Source organism: Rhinatrema bivittatum, chromosome 16 (genome assembly GCF_901001135.1).
Source record: "Rhinatrema bivittatum chromosome 16, aRhiBiv1.1, whole genome shotgun sequence".
Taxonomy (NCBI): Eukaryota; Metazoa; Chordata; class Amphibia; order Gymnophiona; family Rhinatrematidae; genus Rhinatrema; species Rhinatrema bivittatum.
Window position 1 is genome coordinate 34,357,612 of NC_042630.1, and position 16,991 is coordinate 34,374,602.

Consider the following 16,991-nt stretch of genomic DNA (forward strand, 5'->3'; position numbering starts at 1 on the left):
GGACAGGTCAGAGAGTCGGTCATCAGTGGTTCTGCTGTGCCCCAACCATTATAGATTATCCTGGGGCCCCAGACCATCCCCTGTGGAGCCCGCTGCATAATATCGAATCTGTTAATTCCCCACAGGAGGAGGCTGGAAGAGAGGTTAACAGTTTTATATCTCCCAATACCGACAAAAAAAAAAGAGGGGGGAGGGGGAGAAAGGAAAGAGAAGAGGATCAGAGAAGGATACCGTGGGCTGGATGGCCCCGGGGAGATGCCTTAGTATTTGGTGCTGAATGCTGCAGGCTTGCGGGGGGGCTGTGTTTTGGTTGCGGGGGGGGGGGGGGGGGGGAGCTTCCACTAAGGGCTTTACTGCATCACAATGAGAACAAAGCCGGTATCATGGGTGGGGCCTGATTTACGAGCTGATCCTTTGCTAAGTCTTGCATACTGTGCTTCCCAGAGCTGTTGTCTCCTCCCCGTCCGGCACCCCTTCTGACATTGGATCCCCTTGCCTAATGCTCGAGGGGGGGGGGGGGGGTCCAGCCTGCTGCTCTGTTGCAGGTGTGTCCTAGGCCCAGGGCCTGGAGATTTCAGGGCATGGGGGAGCAGGCTGCAATTCTCTGTGGGCTTAGGAACAGCGGGTAAAGAGTGAGCGGCCTGGTAAATAAGCCATCGCCCACCTTTATTTCTGATCCCGGACGCCAAGTAGGGGCAGGCCTGTGTCTAGTGCTTGGACGGGAGACGTCCAGGGAGCAGTAGCTGCTGGGTGCTTTTTTCCTTGGGACAGTAATGAACTAAAGCCACTCACCCCTCCGAGCCACCACTGACCTAATGTCCCAGCAAGGAGGTTAGGGCGCACACTCCTCCCGCTGACCCAGCGTCGCAGCCTGAATTTAGGGGAGCCTCGTCCCTCTGGGCCAGTATCTAAGCTACTCCCTCTTAGTCAGTACTGACAGCTGCCCAGGTGGGGGCGGCCTTCCTCCTGAGCCAGCACTGACCTCGGGTGGGCCCCAGCCTGGTGTCCAGGGGATACTCTTGGCTCTGACCCCCCGCACTGACTCAAAGCTTCAGCAGTCTTCTTCCTGTACCACTGTCCCAGCTTGGTGCGAGACCGGAAAGCCGGGCCGCTGTTTACTCTGTGTGTGTGCAGCAGTCCCGGGGCGATTTTGCCCCCGAGCCGAGTTGATGCCCCTGGGGGTTAAGGCAAGCACCTGCTGAAATCCCCTTCTCCTCCCAATGGGGACTCCCTTTCGGCGCCATGCGTCCCTGTTACACGTTGCAAAAGGCATGGAAGAAAAGCGTTATTTCAGATACACGAGCAAAGAAAAGCAAAAAGGGCAGGCCCCGAGGGTGTTCCAGCACCAGGCAGATTCCTTGAATTCGCGGGCACCGTCGCCGGGTCACTGACCAGAACCGCGTCGCTTCGGGGCCCCCTTACGTTAGCACAGTGCATCCCGCAGGGGTGGGCAATTCCGGTCCTCGAGGGCTGCAAACCAGTCGGGTTTTCAGGATATCCTTAATGAATATGCATGAGAGAGACCTGCATACACACTGCCTCAGTTGTTTGCAAATCTATTTCATGCATATTCATTAGGGGTACCCTGAAAACCCGACTGGTTTGCAGCCCTCGAGGACCGGACTTGCCCATAATGTGTGAGAAGGGCACGTATTGCGCGCTGTCTAGAATTTAAGGTGGAGCAGGTGATAAATATGTTTTTTTAAATAAATGTAAGGTAACCAGAGAGCTTCAGGTCAGCAGGCTGAGCGAGTCCTGCTTTGATCCCCTCCCCCTGTAGGTCCGATTTCCCCAAGAAAAGCAGGGGGACCCCCCCTGCAAGCATTTGGGAGTAAAACCAGGGGCCGACTCTCCGATGGTAATAAAAGCCTTCTGGTCACTTAAGCGCCTTCAACCCAGTGCCGTTTCCCCCACAAACGGATTGCGGAAACCCATCACCCGGTTGGTACTTTCAATAACCCGGTGGCTTTCTGGCCTCTTTAAGCGCTGCATTTCTGCCGCTCGGCTAGACGGGGGGAAGGGTCGTTCAAAGCCCAGGGGGGGTAGGTCCGGGGTCATAATTCTTAACTTGTGATTCCGAGAAAAGTCAGAGAGGAAACCACATTGAAACCATGTGCGGACCATTTAAAAGCGAGAGAGCAAGCAGCCACGTTTCCTGCCCTCGCCCTGCTGTCGGGGCCCCTCCGGGCTGACGCTCAGCTTTGCGAGAGCGCCTTCCGACTTTCTTCGCACTTTCCCCCTTAACGGCGTCCACCGTTTCCAGGGCGCCTTCAGCTTGCGCGCAGTGCCAGGATTAGGATAGCGCAGGGGGTTCTGAACCCAGAAGTGGGGTCCAGTATCTGTGAGATGGTTTCAGGGGGCTCCACCACCGAATCTACCAGAAACAAATTAAAATACAGCTGGCATGTATGCTGGTTTAGCTAATTATTTATATGGAAAAATACCCGTGTTGTGGTTGGGAGAGAATAGAGCCCAGGAATTTTTTTTAGAAGAGGGGAGGGAAATCCTTAGAAGTAGTAAAAAAAAAAAAAGGTTGAGAACTCCTGGATGTCCCTTTCCCCTCAAGATCTTCTGAGATAAACTTTGACACTAGGAGGTTAAGTGACCTTGCTTGATGTTAAGTGACCATGCTCAAGGTCACATGTTGGTGATGGCATGGAGGAGGAATCATGTGAAGGGCTCCTGGCTTCTTGTGTGCTCCCCGGTACGGGAAAGCTGCTGGCCTTCGCATAAGGCAAACAGGTATGTTGCCCGATAAGGGGGCTAGTTTTAAAGTCTGTTTCTTTGAGCAGTTTGGAAACAGGGAATCTTCTGTCCAAAGATTTTATTTCCTGCGGTTTCTGGCGGGCACGGTGGTTAAAAATGCCACCATGCTTTCTTCTCCTGGGTTTTATGGTTTTAGTTTGTGCTATTTCTTTTCCCTTCCACATGTTGGTGGCATCCTTGGAGGTCCTAGCAAAGCAGACTTAACACCCAGGAACGTACAGTGTAGGGGACCCTAACATTTTGCACACCTTTTTTTTTGTGGGGGTGGGAGTGAAGTTTTTGCAAGGAAGTGGCTCTGTTTGCATTTTAATGCTCAGCCAATTATCTAATTCTCCCAAAAATGTGTATCAAAATCCATAATATAACTTTCAGCGCAGTTTCATGGTAGAAGTCCGGCTTGTTTTATAGGTCATCTAAAGTTAGGCCTCTGAGGAACCCCAATGACATTTTAGAGAGCGGTGTCTTCGGGATGTTTACGCAGCTCTCTGGGAAGAGGCTGGGCCCCCTCGTTCCATCCCAGCAGCCCTGGGAAGCATTAACATAACCGGATTTTTTTTTTTTCCCCTTTGAAACGCAAGGCCAAAGAGAGAACGTGCAGAGCTTACATTGTATGTTTGGATGCAGGGTCGATCCTCGCTGTCACCCACCAGTGGGGATATCTAATGATCTTAGGTTTTTTTGCTACTTGTGACTTGCTAGAATTGCCTCAACCCCCCCCCCCCCCCAAGCCTGGATCACAAGAATAAACTTTTAACTGATGGGGGAGGGGTCGTAAGGAATTCTCCATTTATGATCTGAAGACCTTTCACGGGTGGAAGAGCAGCGGCAGAATGTGGGAACCCCCCCCAGAGGTGACGAACAGCTGGCATAAATGTTATACAGTGCGGATAGCTCCCACCTGTGTACTCTTATGAAGATAAGAGTGTGCTCTCTTAGCAAAGCTGAGTAGGCAAGGTACAAACCTGGGGCCTGGTTTACTAAGGCTTTATGGGGAAAATGCTTAGTAAATGAGGCCCAATAGATTTTGAGCCCTCCGGGGACAGAGAAATACCCACAGTACCTGAATGTAATTTTGCTTGGATGTGGCTGAAAGGCAGAATATAAATCACATTAAAAAAAACAAAACACACAAAATCTGATGGCAGATAGGTTTAGTCTTACACTCCTTATCTCGTCTCTGCCTGATTTAATTCCCTTCATTTTTTTTCTTTTTGGCACATCTCAGATGCAAAAATTGCAGGAATTATTTTAGGGAAAATAAATATCTACAAATAAGTTGTGATAACTTTTTATGGGACTCACCTAATACATGCCTTTCAAATCCAAGCAATATATGGTTTAGGGGTGATTGCATGCCTTACAAATCCGAGCAATTAATGGTTTAGGGGTGATTGCATGCCTTAAAAATCCGAGCAATTAACGGTTTGGGGGTGATTGCATGCTTTCTTTTGGATGTTCAGCAGATGCAGGCCGAGCGAATCCCTGGTCGTGCCCCGCCCCTCCCCCCCAATGCTGGTCTTGCACCCTTCTCATCCCACGTTTCCTTCTCGTGTCTGGCCAGGATGAACGCAGCCTCCCACAGGATGCCGAGCACCCTCTGAGCGAAGAGGACGAAGAGCTGAGCCCCACCATGGCGGGCTTCAAGCACGAGAACGTGGAGGGACTCTATGAGCTGCTGGAGAACCTGGGCAGGTAAGATCCCGGGTGCAGAGGACCACTGCCGTGCGCTTCTTGCATATCTCGGCCCTGTCCCCTAGCTCTGCTTCGGCTGCCGATTGTGGCTTATCCACCGCCAGTCCCGATTGCCCGCGCTCTTCTCCAATACCGCCAGGTCCTCATCTCTGTAGTGCAGCCAGGTCAACCTGATGAGACCGATCCAGGCCCTGGTTTTTTTGTTTCTCCCCCACTGCCTGGAGTTGTACTTCTGGCTTCCCCCAGCAAAGTAGAAACTACATCTTCCAGCATGCAGTGGAGCAAAACCGGGCCTGGATCGGCCTCATCAGGTTGACCTGGATGACATGACAACCCAAGCATCAGGGTCCACCTTTTAATGGTTTTTCCACGCGTTTCTCTGATCGTCTGCTGCCTGCCCTTGATATTTTGATCGTCCTCACCTTCCATTCTCTCCCTGCACGCTGCCCCCTTCCAGACTTAGATCTCCCTAAAGGACATGCCATGTGTTTAAGCAGCAAGGCACGCGCCTTTAACGGAAGGACGTACGTTTACCTTTCTATCCAGAAAAAACGAGGGCAAAACATTCAGAAATAGAATCCATCCAAAACAAGAGGAAAGGAGACCCAGAAATAAGACCAAAAGGGAGCCCGCTGGAGGTGGAAAACATGACCCATCTCAACTTTAAATGCAAACTCCGTGCATTGGTGCTAAAAATATACAGTTCTTGGTTGTTCTGAAGGTTGTTTGGTGCATCTTCTCTGTCTTTCCATCTGAAGCACAGACTGTCTCATTTGAATTATTAATAGCTCTGTGATCGGTGATATCTCGGCTCACAGAACTGCTTCGTGTGTGCTTGTACTTCCTACCATGCCAGACTTCTTTCACTTTCACCAGCACGCTGACCACACATCTCCGAGGTTCCCTTTGCCTGTCCCCTCTCTAGTCAGTCCTTCCTTAATGATCTGCAGAGGCTACTTTACGTGAACTGGTTCTGTTGTTCCTGTCTATGCAGCGGCCACTTTGGGGTGGTGAGAAAATGCCAGGAGAGGAGCTCGGGGACCTACTACGCCTGCAAGTTCATCAAGACACGGAAGTGCAAAGGCAGCCGACTGGGGCTGGACCGGGAGCAGGTGGAGAGGGAGGTATTCATTCTGCAGCAGCTGGAGCACCCGAACATCATGAGGCTCCATGACGTCTTCGCCAGCAAAGCCGAGATGGTGCTCGTCCTAGAACTGTGAGTCTACCAGGAGTAAGCTTGGGTGGCCTAGAACAGCAGTTCTCAATTTGGTCCCGGTGCTTCCCCCTTCCCTCCACCAAACAAGTGAACCTGTTTTTTTGAACCGAATGTGTGTAATTACATCTCATGCATATTCGTATGCCTGAATGGAAGAGCTTTGTAGGGGCAAGGAAGTCTCTAGAAATGAGTTGAAAATGAGTGGTCAAGAGCAACTTGGGAAGCTTTTACCAGATGTACACAGTGTGGTAGTCCATATACAGTATATATTTGGGAAATTTTAGATGACCAGGCTGCATGTCAGTTCCGTTCGTCTATTAGGATGATATTCTCTTTTCAGCTGTAAAAGGGCAATAGTTCCTTCATCAGTCTATAGTCAAAGTGTCATCAAACATGGGTTTTGCAGGAAGATTTTCATTTTCTTGTTTCAAAAGATTGCATTGAGGGAGATACTTCTCCATGAGTTCTTCCTTAGAGAGGTTAACTTCAATACAAGTTAGACAGTAAATTACAAAAAAAACTATTGATATTCCTTGACTCTTTTTTTTGACTCCCAGTGGGTTTCTCCAGCTACTTAGGAATTGGAACCGGCACCTGTTGGGCTGGGTTGACCATGAGTCTTCCTGGACAATGGGCTTATGGATTTCCCCCCCACTCTTATTTCCCCTCCTGTCTAGATCAGCTATTACAGTGACCATCCTTGGGGCCAGGGGCCCCAGATTACAGCTTACCTTGGAACCTAGCACTTGCACATCCCGAGTCTGAGCAATTGGCGTTGAGCTGTTGTGGGACAGCTCGGGCTCGCTCCCTCCCTACCCAGCACCCATAGCCCCCCAGCTGGCCCAGGAAGTAGACGCCAGGCTCAAAAGGGAATCTGGAACTCTCGTACGGCAACACTGAGCTAACGAGCCAATCCTTATTAAGCCACATGCCTTTCGTGAGCCAAAAAGATTTGTGCCTGGGAGAAGCATCACCTTGGGTTTGGTCAACCTTGTGATCGCTGCTCAGACTTTGCTGCTTCCCTTGGGATAGTCTCTTCCTACTGTATAAAAAAATTGTTATCTATATTTAAACCCCTGCTTCTTTTCTCTGATCCAAGTTATATTACTCCCTTGTTTTATTGTAACTGCATTCCTTAGCCTTCTCTTGTTTAATGTTTTTTACTACCATTACTATTATTTTATTATTATTACTTAGATCAATGTTATTTATTGCCTTTTTGTTCCCTATCTACTTGTTAATTGTAAACCGACATGATGCGATATTTATCGCGAATGCCGGTATAGAAAAACTTAAAATAAATAAATAAATAAATAAAAAACCTCAATGATCAAACATAGGGAAAGCAAAAAACAGCAAGGCACCCTTAGAACAAAGTATTCTCCATACAGAGCGAGCTGCTGCCCATGTCAGCCATAGACACAGAAATTGGAAGATCTGGGTTTCAACGGAGCACGTGAAAGGTCCATCCTATTCTTTGGGTCCTTGTTGTAACAAAAAGGGTCCTCCTCTATGTTACCAGCTAAGAGTAATCGCCACCTTTGTCCATTCGGCACCAGTAAAATGAGATGAGGAAATCTTTCCTTGCGTTCGCAAACCATTCTTGTTAGGAGAACAATCTTTCTGGGCCGCCCAGTTGTGCCGTGCACAGCCGAACAGAGGGACCTGGAATTCCTCTCCCCGGGAAGGCTGGGGATGCTGCGAAGGCAGAGCTCACAGCCTCCGAGAGGGAAGGGATCACAGGCGTCCTGCAATGGCAACCCCCAGTGACCGGATTTAAGGGTTTCCGTCGCTGCAGTGACTGTACTAAAGGAAGTTGGGAAGAGGAGAAGGAAGGAACTGCTGGGCCACTCTCTCAAAGAAAAGAAAAATTGAAATAAAAAAGGTGAAATGATGGTTTGATAGAGGTGGGGAGGAGGAGGAGGGAGAGGTTGAAGTGTGATTAAGTTCCCTAGGTGGGATTGGCGGACTGGGGGGGGGGGGGGGAGTCTGGGAACGCTGCATTTTTCCCCCCCTTTGGATTTCCATGCTCTGCCCACCCTGAGTATTTTTTTAGAAGTCGCACCAGATCGGCTGCGGGACCGCTCCTTGCGTTTTGGGGGCGGGGGATGTACCCGGATCACCTGGTGAGGATTTGCTTTAGCTGATGGAAGGGATGCGACTGTCTGTGGTTTGGAGGGGGGGGGGGGGGGGGGAGATGGCAGCAGCACGGCTCTTGGCTTCGTCCTATGCGGTGCTTCCGGGCATGGCTGACGATTGCAGCTCAGGCCTGGTGTTTTCAGACCCCGGGAGGGGCGTGTGTGTGTGTGTGTGTGTGTGGGGGGGGGGGGTGGAATTGGGCCATTAAAAAAATTTTTTTTTGAGGAGGGTGCAAAAAAAAAAAAACCCCAAGTGCAGACTCGGGCAGAAGCAGCAGTAAAGGGAGGGAAGTGCAGGCAAAGGATCATGGGGGGGGAGGAAGAAGGGGGTTAGGGTGTGTGGGCCAAGGGACGATGGCGCTGCGGGGGTTCGGGTGCTCCCATCAGCATTCTCCTGATTTCTCTTCTCACTTTCCCCCCTTCCTCTAAATGAAGATAAAACATTAGCCGTAAAAAAAAAACCCGAGCTCAGGGCGGGGCAGCGTGATGTGAGCAGCGCTGGGGGCTCCCCTTTCTCCTTGGCCGACGCTATTAAAAATGATTCGGTCCACTGCTTCCCCCGATGTCAGTTTTGCTTCTTTCGGGCTTCCTTTCCGTTCTTAAGGGGAAGAGCCCCCCCTCCGATCTCTGGCTGACGCACCTGTCGCACAGGTGAGGGAGGGGCGTTCCCTGCGTGTGCCTAGGGGGGGGGGGAAGCGCGTGGGATTTCCGGCCGCTCGCTCACTCCCTCGTACTTCTCCCCCCCCCCCCCCCCGCTGCCGGCACACGCACGCAGAGCAGGGCGTCGAGCAGGTGGACGCTTCCAGAGCGCGCGGCTTTACGACGGCTTTGGGAAGAGAAACCAACCGGGACGGAAAATTTAGCCACGAAGTTCGCGCGGCAGGAAACCCCCGTGTGCTTTGTGGTGACGACGCCGGCCACCCCGAGGGAGGGTAATTTTCTGAGCCAAATCCAGGGTCAAACGGTGACCGGAGCGCACCACCCGACGGCCCGACGGCCGTACCGCCGGCGCAGCTTAAAGCATGGCGTGCTCTTCCAGCCGCACGGAAGAGGCATTCCCGGAGGGGCGGGCCTGGGCCAGGATGGGCGGATGCTCCCGTTGAACGTCGGTGCGGAGCCCACGGTGAGAACGCGCCCCGCGCTCTGTCCTGCTGCAGCTGCTTTGACGGTGGCCCGCTTCTTCCACCCGCTGGGCCCGAAAACGGTGGGTGGATTGCGGATTTTTCTTTGTTTACCTGTGGTCTGTGCCTCGATCCGCAAAGCGAAAGGCGCCCCTGTGCTTCTGTTTCGGGATCTGCTTCGGATACAAGGCGCGCGCTTGCGCGCGGGGGGGAACGTTCCGGAAGGCGGGCGCCATTCATTCTGCGCGGAGCAGGGTCCTGGTGATAAGATCTCCTGATTACACTTCATTCCACGGCGCAGCAGATGTCCAGGAGCACTATAAAAATAAGGAGTTGTACTATTACTACCTTGGTCCTCCTGTGGGGCTCTCTCAACTTCTGACAATCCCGACAATTAGATCAGCACACCTTAGTCAGGCTAGAGGGAGAGCACTGTCAATAGCGGGAGCAAAACTGTGGAATACACTACCAGTTCAATTAAGGATGCAACAAGAAAAAAAGCAAATTTAAGGCAGAATTAAAAACATGGCTCTTTAAAATGGCCTCTACAGAAAATGAGAGACAGATAAGCGCTTACATTTCAACAACCACAGGTGGCTTCCTTATTAAACCTTTAATCTATACTGGAAGGGGTAGATTTTCAGAGCCCTGCTCGCCTAAATCCGCCCAAAACCGGGCGGATTTAGGCGAGCAGGGCCCTGCGCGCCGGAAGCCTATTTACATAGGCCTCCCGGCGCGCGCAGAGCCCCGGGACTCGCGTAAGTCCCGGGGTTCTCGGAGGGGGGCGTGTCGGGGGCGTGTCGGGGGGGCGGGCCCGGTCGTCGCGGCGTTCCGGGGGCGTGTCGGCAGCGTTTTGGGGGCGGGTACGGGGCGTGGCTACGGCCCGGGGGCGTGGCCGCGCCCTCCGTACCCGCCCCCAGGTCGCGGCCCGGCGCGCAGCAGGCCCGCTGGCGCGCGGGGATTTACGTCTCCCTCCGGGAGGCGTAAATCCCCCGACAAAGGTAAGGGGGGGGTGTAGACAGGGCCGGGCGGGTGGGTTAGGTAGGGGAAGGGGAGGGCAAAGGAAAGTTCCCTCCAAGGCCGCTCCGATTTCGGAGCGGCCTTGGAGGGAACGGGGGGAGGCAGCGCGGCTCGGCGCGCGCAGGCTATACAAAATCGATAGCCTTGCGAGCGCCGATCCAGGATTTTAGTAGATACGCGCGACTACGCGCGTATCTACTAAAATCCAGCGTACTTTTGTTTGCGCCTGGAGCGCAAACAAAAGTAGGCTGTTCGCGCTCGTCTGAAAATCTACCCCGAAATGTATAATTATGTTTTTAGTATTTATTGGTTTAATATTAATGTATATATTTTATAGTTTTAATAAGCTAATAGATTTTAGTTATCTCTTCTTTTAACTTTTGTTGTTTTATCTTTATAAATGATTGTAATTTCTCCATTGCATATGTGTCAAAATGTAAACCGCTGTGAAGGCCATGCTGAGACAACGGTATATAAATAATAATAAACCTTAAACCTTATACTACGTCATGTGCTAAATGACTTAATTTATTATAATTGTGATGCAGTTCCAGCGCGTTCTTTTTCCCCATCTGTGTAGCAGTGTTGTTACATTACAGCTGTGTGCACTGGCTCTGAGGGCTTATCCGTGCCCAGGAGAGTGCAAGCACTTATTATTACCTGGCGTTGCGGTATAACGCTTCATCCCGCGCTCTCTGGTCTCGCCGCAGCATCAGCGGGGGAGAGCTCTTTGACTTCATCGCGGAGAAGGAGGCTCTGAGCGAGGCGGAGGCCATCGAGTTCCTGGAGCAGATCCTAGAGGGCGTGGCCTATATGCACGCCTGCCACATCGCCCACTTCGACCTGAAGGTAACGCATGACGACCCCCCCCCCATGAGACATGGGCTGGGCAGCTGACACCGTGTGGCACCTCTCACCCGTTCTTCCCCCCCCCTCTCTTTTCTCTCCGTTCCCACCCCCAGCCGGAAAACATCATGCTGCTGGAGAAGAACATGCCCAGACCCAAGATCAAGATCATTGACTTTGGCCTGGCCCAAAAAATTGAAGACGGGGTGACGTTCAAGAGCCTGTGCGGGACCCCTCAGTACATCGGTAGGAGGAGCCAGGGATCACGTCACCTCCTCCCCCCCCCCCCCCCCCCCGTTGTGAGTTTATTTATAGGTGTCTCTCCCCTGGGCAGACGTTGGGAGGCTCAAGAGTTGGCGCATGGTCAACCAAGCTCCAGTAGCTTTGGAGCTTAAAACGCTCACACACTGGAGCTTGCTCCTGACTGCGTGAGCCTACACCTGTCGATTTAAACTGCCTGAATCTTTCACGCCTTCACCGCCTCATAGCATTGCAGAGGGGCTACCTCAGCCAGAGGACTGCTCCAAGCCTAAATTAGCAAGGGGATAGCCCAGAGACCTGTGAGATGACCAGATCCGGCTTTGGGGGTGTCCTCCCCATGGAAACGCCAAGTCTTGAAGAAGGGTGAGGTGTTCCCTTAGTCCAAAATGGGTCATGGACTGCTCGGGCACTCGTCAGCCAGCGAAGCACTTGTTGAAGCAAATTTTGCGTGGGTGGAAGAGTTGAGATGAAAGGTAACAGGTAGCAATGGGAAGAAGCAGGGTGGGCAATCCTCCACTGATGTCTGTGGAAGCAAATGTGGGCAGTAGCCTGGACCTCGGAAAGCATGGGGATCCCTCAGACGGGAGTAGGGCTGGCCTGACCCATTCACGGCTCGGGACGTTTGCAGGCAGACGGGAGATTCCCAGAGCAGTTACGGGGACTTAGAGAAAGCTACTCATGCGGTTTGTCTCTTTCTTTTCTGTTTTATATATTTTTTTTTCTCCGTTTTTTTTTTTAGGTCCTGAAGTGATAAACTATGAACCCCTGTCCTCAGCGACGGACATGTGGTAAGTCGCCGGCCCTGGTTCCTCTGCGCCAAGCTGGGGGTGGGGTGAGGGGGCCTTACTCAGGTGATCCGATCTCGAGGCTTCCTGCCACCCTCTTCCCTGATTTCGGGGGAGCCGAGTCGTTCCACCACACGGGACAGGAGAGGAAAAAGGGTTCCCCCCAAGAGGCTATAAGCTCATTGCCACGCGCGAGATGAAGGCGGGGGCTCGGCGGCGGGACCAGCACACGGGCCTTCAATAGTACCCCTTACAGAAGGGTTGCGCCTCTTTGCTGCATGCATGGCTGTCTCTGTATTCTGGCAGTTTCCTAAGTGTACGTGTTTCCTGTGCATTTCAGGAGCATTGGCGTCATCACCTACATTCTGTAAGTACCCATCTTAGGTCTTTCTTCCGGCCTGATCTGCTCTTTGCCTGTTGGCCCCAGTGGGATGCGGCTGCAGCCCGGCATGCCATGATGGGGGGGGAGGGGGCGCCCTCGGTCTTCCTTTCTGTTTGGGCCTTTGGTCTCCCCTCGTCCCTGTCCCTGGCCGCTCCTGCCCGGGTGTAGTCGAGGGTCCCCACGGGACCGAACCACTCTTGGGTCACAGACCGGGCACATTCTGAAACCCGCTGTCCGTGTAACGTAGAGCCAGGGAGCGTGCCAGTGGTGCCAAGGGCCTGGTGTGCACTCCCAGCCACGGCTTACCCCAAGGTGCAGGCTCTGCTCTTCTCCAGGGTGGGTCGCAGCAGTGGTAGTCAGCTTAGCTACCGGGTCAGTCCCGCATTGTCTTCCCTGGGTCCTTGCAGGGCCTTGCAGCCATAGGAAAGCAAAGGGTGAGGTTAGAGTTAGTGATGGTTGCGCAGGAGTGCAAGTCGAGGGCTGGCAACCCGTGGGTTCCAATCCCAGCTCTGCTGTCTGCCCGAGGTACGACATTCTTGCCCCATGCGTAACTGTAGTTGGATGAGAATCTTAATATTGCACCTTCTCCCCTGAACGTGGTTTAGAGGCTGCCGACCCGAAATCGGGCGCTGTAGCATCCAGCTGGGAGGTGGCTGCGAGTGTGATTCTCAAGGCCTGCGGCTTGATGATGATGATGATGATGATGGCCCTGCAAAGGGTTTTCTCGATGGGCATTCTCCCCTTCTGAGTTGAGCGGCATCGTGCCTGTGTTTATGTGTCGCCCTTACAGGCTGAGTGGCATGTCCCCCTTTCAGGGGGAGACCGACTCGGAGACGCTGACCAACGTTGTGTCCGGCAACTACGAGTTTGATGAGCGTTACTTCAAGCAGACCAGCGAGCTGGCCAAGGACTTCATCCGGGAGCTTCTCATGAAGGAGCCCAAGTAGGTCACCTGCCCCGGGGGGGGTGGGGGGTGGGGGTGGACTTGGAGAGAGGTGGGTCAGAGCGCAGGAGCGTGGAGCAGGGTACAGGGTGACTCTGCGGAAGAGAGAGGGGCATCCAGAAGATGCCGTCAACCGGAAGGAGCCAGCAGAATTTCTCTAAGAAAAGCAGGAGTAGGACCTACAAATCTGTAGCTGCAAACGGGAGGGAGTGGGGAGTGAAATCTGGACTGGCTCAGCCTGTCCTTGCCGACCACAAGTTGCCAAACGAGGAAAGGAAGAAAAAACAAATGTCATTCCGGAGCTAATCTGGATGACAGATTCAAAAAAAAAAAAAAAATGTAGAAGCCCCATGAAAATGTCACAGAGGGCTTTGAGAATTCGTATGACAGTAATGGAAACAGTTCATGAGCTGGCTCGGTGACTCAGCGGCAGTGCGGAGGGCCTAGATTTCATTCCTGGGCCCAGTATCCGCTCCCTGCATCAGAGAGGGCTGGGATGCCGCAGAGGCAGCACCCGCCGTCCCATTCCTCGCGCTCTGGCGACATCTAGTGGCTGGAGTCAGGGCTCATGACTGCAGGATTCCAGAGGGAGCCCCGTTGCACGACCCCGGCCCAGGACCGCCATGGCTTTGATTGGAGGAGAAAAAAATCGCCAGATAAACGCACAGGAAGGTTCAGGGAGCCCAGATATTCCCCTCCCCCTCTCTCCCCATAATTAACCAAATGGACGAGGGGGCACAGATGGTTACCTTTTCAGCTGATGGTGCACCTGTAGAGTGTTTCCTGGCCGTGTTATTCTTTGCCCTTTGATGCAGACCCTCGGGTGTCGAAACTCGTTGAAGGCAGGGTCTTGGTGGAGACTTTTTTTAAAAAAAAATATGAGATGTGATTTTCCTGGGGATTCTACATAATATTTTTCTGTCCTGATGAACCTTCCTAGTCTAATTGCATGGGGGGGACCACGCGATAAAGCCCATCGGATGCGAATACGAAAATCCCCATTTAGTCACCCCGGTCCCTTCTCGTTTCAGGGACAGAATGACAGCCGACGAGTGTCTGGTGCACCCATGGATCAAGGTTTGAGCTTTTGCACGCTGTATCCTGTGAAATAAGGCAGTTTGTCACCCCCCCCCCTTTTCCTAAATGGCAGGCCGATACAGTACAGTGCGCCTCGGCAGAGCGCACTGTTAACCCGCGATTGGACGCGCGTTTTGGACGCGCTAGCTTTACCCCTTATTCAGAAGAGGTAATAGTGCATCCAAAACGCATGTCCAACCCCCCCCCCCCCCCCCCGAACCTAATAGCACCCACAACATGCAAATGCATGTTGATGGCCCTATTAGTTATTCCCACGCGATACAGAAAGTAAAATGTGCAGCCAAGCCGCACATTTTACTTTCAGAAATTAGCGCCTACCCAAAGGTAGACGTTAATTTCTGCCGGCGCTGAGGACGTGCACAGAAAAGCAGTAAAAATTTCTTTTCTGTGCACCCTCCGACTTAATATCATGGCGATATTAAGTCAGAGGTCCCGAAACTTAAAAAAAGTAAAAAAAAAAAATTGAAATAGGCCCTTGGCTCGCGGGTTGAAAACCGGACGCTCAATTTTGCCGGCGTCCGGTTTCCGAACCTGTGGCTGTTAGCGGGCTCGAGAACTGACGCCGGCAAAATTGAGCGTCGGCTGTCAAACCCGCTGACAGCCGCCGCGCCTCTTTTTACTGCCGGCCCTAATTTTAATAAATTAAAATACTGAATCACGCGCACAGGAGAGTGGCTTTTGCGCACGCCGGGAGAGCGGGTGCTCGCCCACTCTCCCGCAATTTTACTGTATTGGCCCATGGTGGAGGTCAGATATGAGCAACCGGGGACCAGTCTGAGCCAGCTCTGGTCTTTAAAGAGTCAATTTTTTGAACTATCAGCGTTGGGACAAAGACCACTTGTACTTTTTTACCTCCAGGGTTCTGCGCGGTAACTCTGGCTTTGCGAGTTGTCACGGGTACGGAGCAGGTGGCGCTGCTCATGCCATGTTTTTTGTTTTTTCCTAGTAAAGTAGGGTGGGTAGGTTTGAAAGCGCTGACCGGCCACACGGCGCCGTAGAACATCTCCGCTTGGTTTGGCTGAGAGCACAGCGTGCGGCGCGGGACAAAGCGCGGAATTTCAGCCACGTGGGGCGGGCGGGGGGGGAGGGTGATTTTGCGTCCAGCCGATAAATGCAGGTAAAACTTTTTTTTTTTTTCTTTTTTAATGCTTTGAAAATTGTCCTCGTGACACCACCTTAGAGTATTCTGGGAACTGTAGTCCTGCTTTTAGTTGGTGCAAAGCTACAAGTCCCAAAACGCCAAGCGAGGTTTTATTTTTTAAATATAAAAAACGGGGTCTGGCTCAGGGTGTTTTATGAGGCTGTTTTCCCATTCTTAAACCCTGGCTCTCCCTGATAGTCTTGTTGAGTTTAACCATGATTTTTATGGCCATAGGCTTCTGGATGCCTCTTGTTTCTCTTTTCTGTGCCTTGATTAGATAGTAAGCTCCCTGGAGCAGGGACCAGTAGCGCAATAGGAATGATGAGTGGTGATGGTGGCAGTGTCCCTGAGAGCTTGGGGTTAGTTAGAAGGCCTGGCGAGGTTACTACTGCTCCAGTGCTGGCAGGTAGAGCAGCTATCAAGTTTTGTACCAGGAGGGTCAGGCTGAGCCTGTCTTGGCTCTAGCCCCCCCCCCCCCCCCCCGGGCATCTTGGGACTTGTAGTTCCAATGTCTCCAAGAAATGCAGTTAGCTACAAGTTCCAAGATGCACTGGGGGTAATAGCAGAATGGGATCAGCCTGTCCCTTGTGACCTGGAATTTGACATCCCAATTGCCAGTAAACTGACTCCTCGCCCCCCCCCCCCCCCCCCCTTTGATAGTCTGACCTGGCCCTGGTTTTGCATCCACTGCATGCTGGGAACTGTAGTTCAGGTTTCCTGCAGGCAGTCTAAGGGTAAAACCAGGACTGGATTAGCCTCCTGGTAAGACCACGTCGCTGGCTGGCAAGCCTGTGGTAAATTGTGAGGGAGAGGGGCCTATGACAGCTGCCCCCCACCTCTCACATTCTCTGGATTTTTCTTTTTCTTTTTTTCTATTTGCAGCCGTTGAACAGAAAGCAAGCCGTGAACCGGAGCCGCTCCTCCATAAACATGAAAAATTTCAAAAAATTCAACGCCCGCCGGAAAGTGGAAGGTGAGAAGGTTTTGCAAGGGGCTGTGGGATGCAGGCAGCCCCGTTTGTTCGGGATGTGCTCATCCGGTCCTGGGCTTTGCCGCGCTGCTTAGGGAAACGAGAGCCGCATCTCCACGTAGGGAGCGCGCTGTCATGGGCCCCGGCCGCTCGCTGCTCACCTGTCCGAACTTTTCTTGTGTGGATTCTCTCTCCCCCCCCCCCCCCCCACTCCCCCCCAGCTTTCCTACAACATGGTGTCTGCCTGTAACCGGCTGTGTCGCTTGAGGTTGCTCTGCGCCCAGCGGAAGGATGAGGAGAACCTGGTGAGTGCAAGGCGAGTCGTCCCCTTTTAGGTTTGATGGTCCATGAGCGCAAGGCGAGCTACGATCGGATGCAGGAGGCAAGGGAGGGGGAGGTGACGTGGGCAAGGTCACAAGGCCTGGCAGTGAGATTTGAACCCTTGGTTTTCCTGGTTCGTAGCCACCACCTCCTCCGCCATCACAGTCAGGGAAGGTAATTTCTGTGCTCCTTCAGTCTTTGATCCTCCTGCTTCAACATCCAGGAAGAGGGAGAGTAGGTCCATGAGAGAGAGAGAGAGAGCGAGAGCGAGGATTCTGACCAGGAGCATGA

General features: G+C 52.6%; 1 protein-coding gene across 6 annotated transcripts in view; it reads left to right on the forward strand.

The window, feature by feature from the left end:
* LOC115077939 (death-associated protein kinase 2-like) overlaps window positions 1-16,991 on the forward strand; it is a 31,103-nt gene that overhangs the window by 12,908 nt on the left and 1,204 nt on the right. For 4 of the 6 annotated variants that reach the window (XR_003853006.1, XR_003853005.1, XR_003853008.1 and 1 more), the window contains exons 4-13: window positions 4,328-4,458; window positions 5,453-5,674; window positions 10,664-10,802; window positions 10,916-11,045; window positions 11,800-11,848; window positions 12,186-12,212; window positions 13,018-13,170; window positions 14,202-14,247; window positions 16,292-16,382; window positions 16,601-16,684. Coding sequence is in view for 2 of the 6 variants with exons in the window: in XM_029580385.1 (XP_029436245.1) it covers window positions 4,328-4,458; window positions 5,453-5,674; window positions 10,664-10,802; window positions 10,916-11,045; window positions 11,800-11,848; window positions 12,186-12,212; window positions 13,018-13,170; window positions 14,202-14,247; window positions 16,292-16,390; window positions 16,601-16,684 (1,080 nt within the window). In the remaining 4 variants the exon portion in view is untranslated. Of the gene's footprint in view, window positions 1-4,327; window positions 4,459-5,452; window positions 5,675-10,663; window positions 10,803-10,915; window positions 11,046-11,799; window positions 11,849-12,185; window positions 12,213-13,017; window positions 13,171-14,201; window positions 14,248-16,291; window positions 16,391-16,600; window positions 16,685-16,991 lie in introns of all 6 variants that reach the window. The other 2 variants (XM_029580385.1, XM_029580384.1) reach the window with 2 other exon arrangements.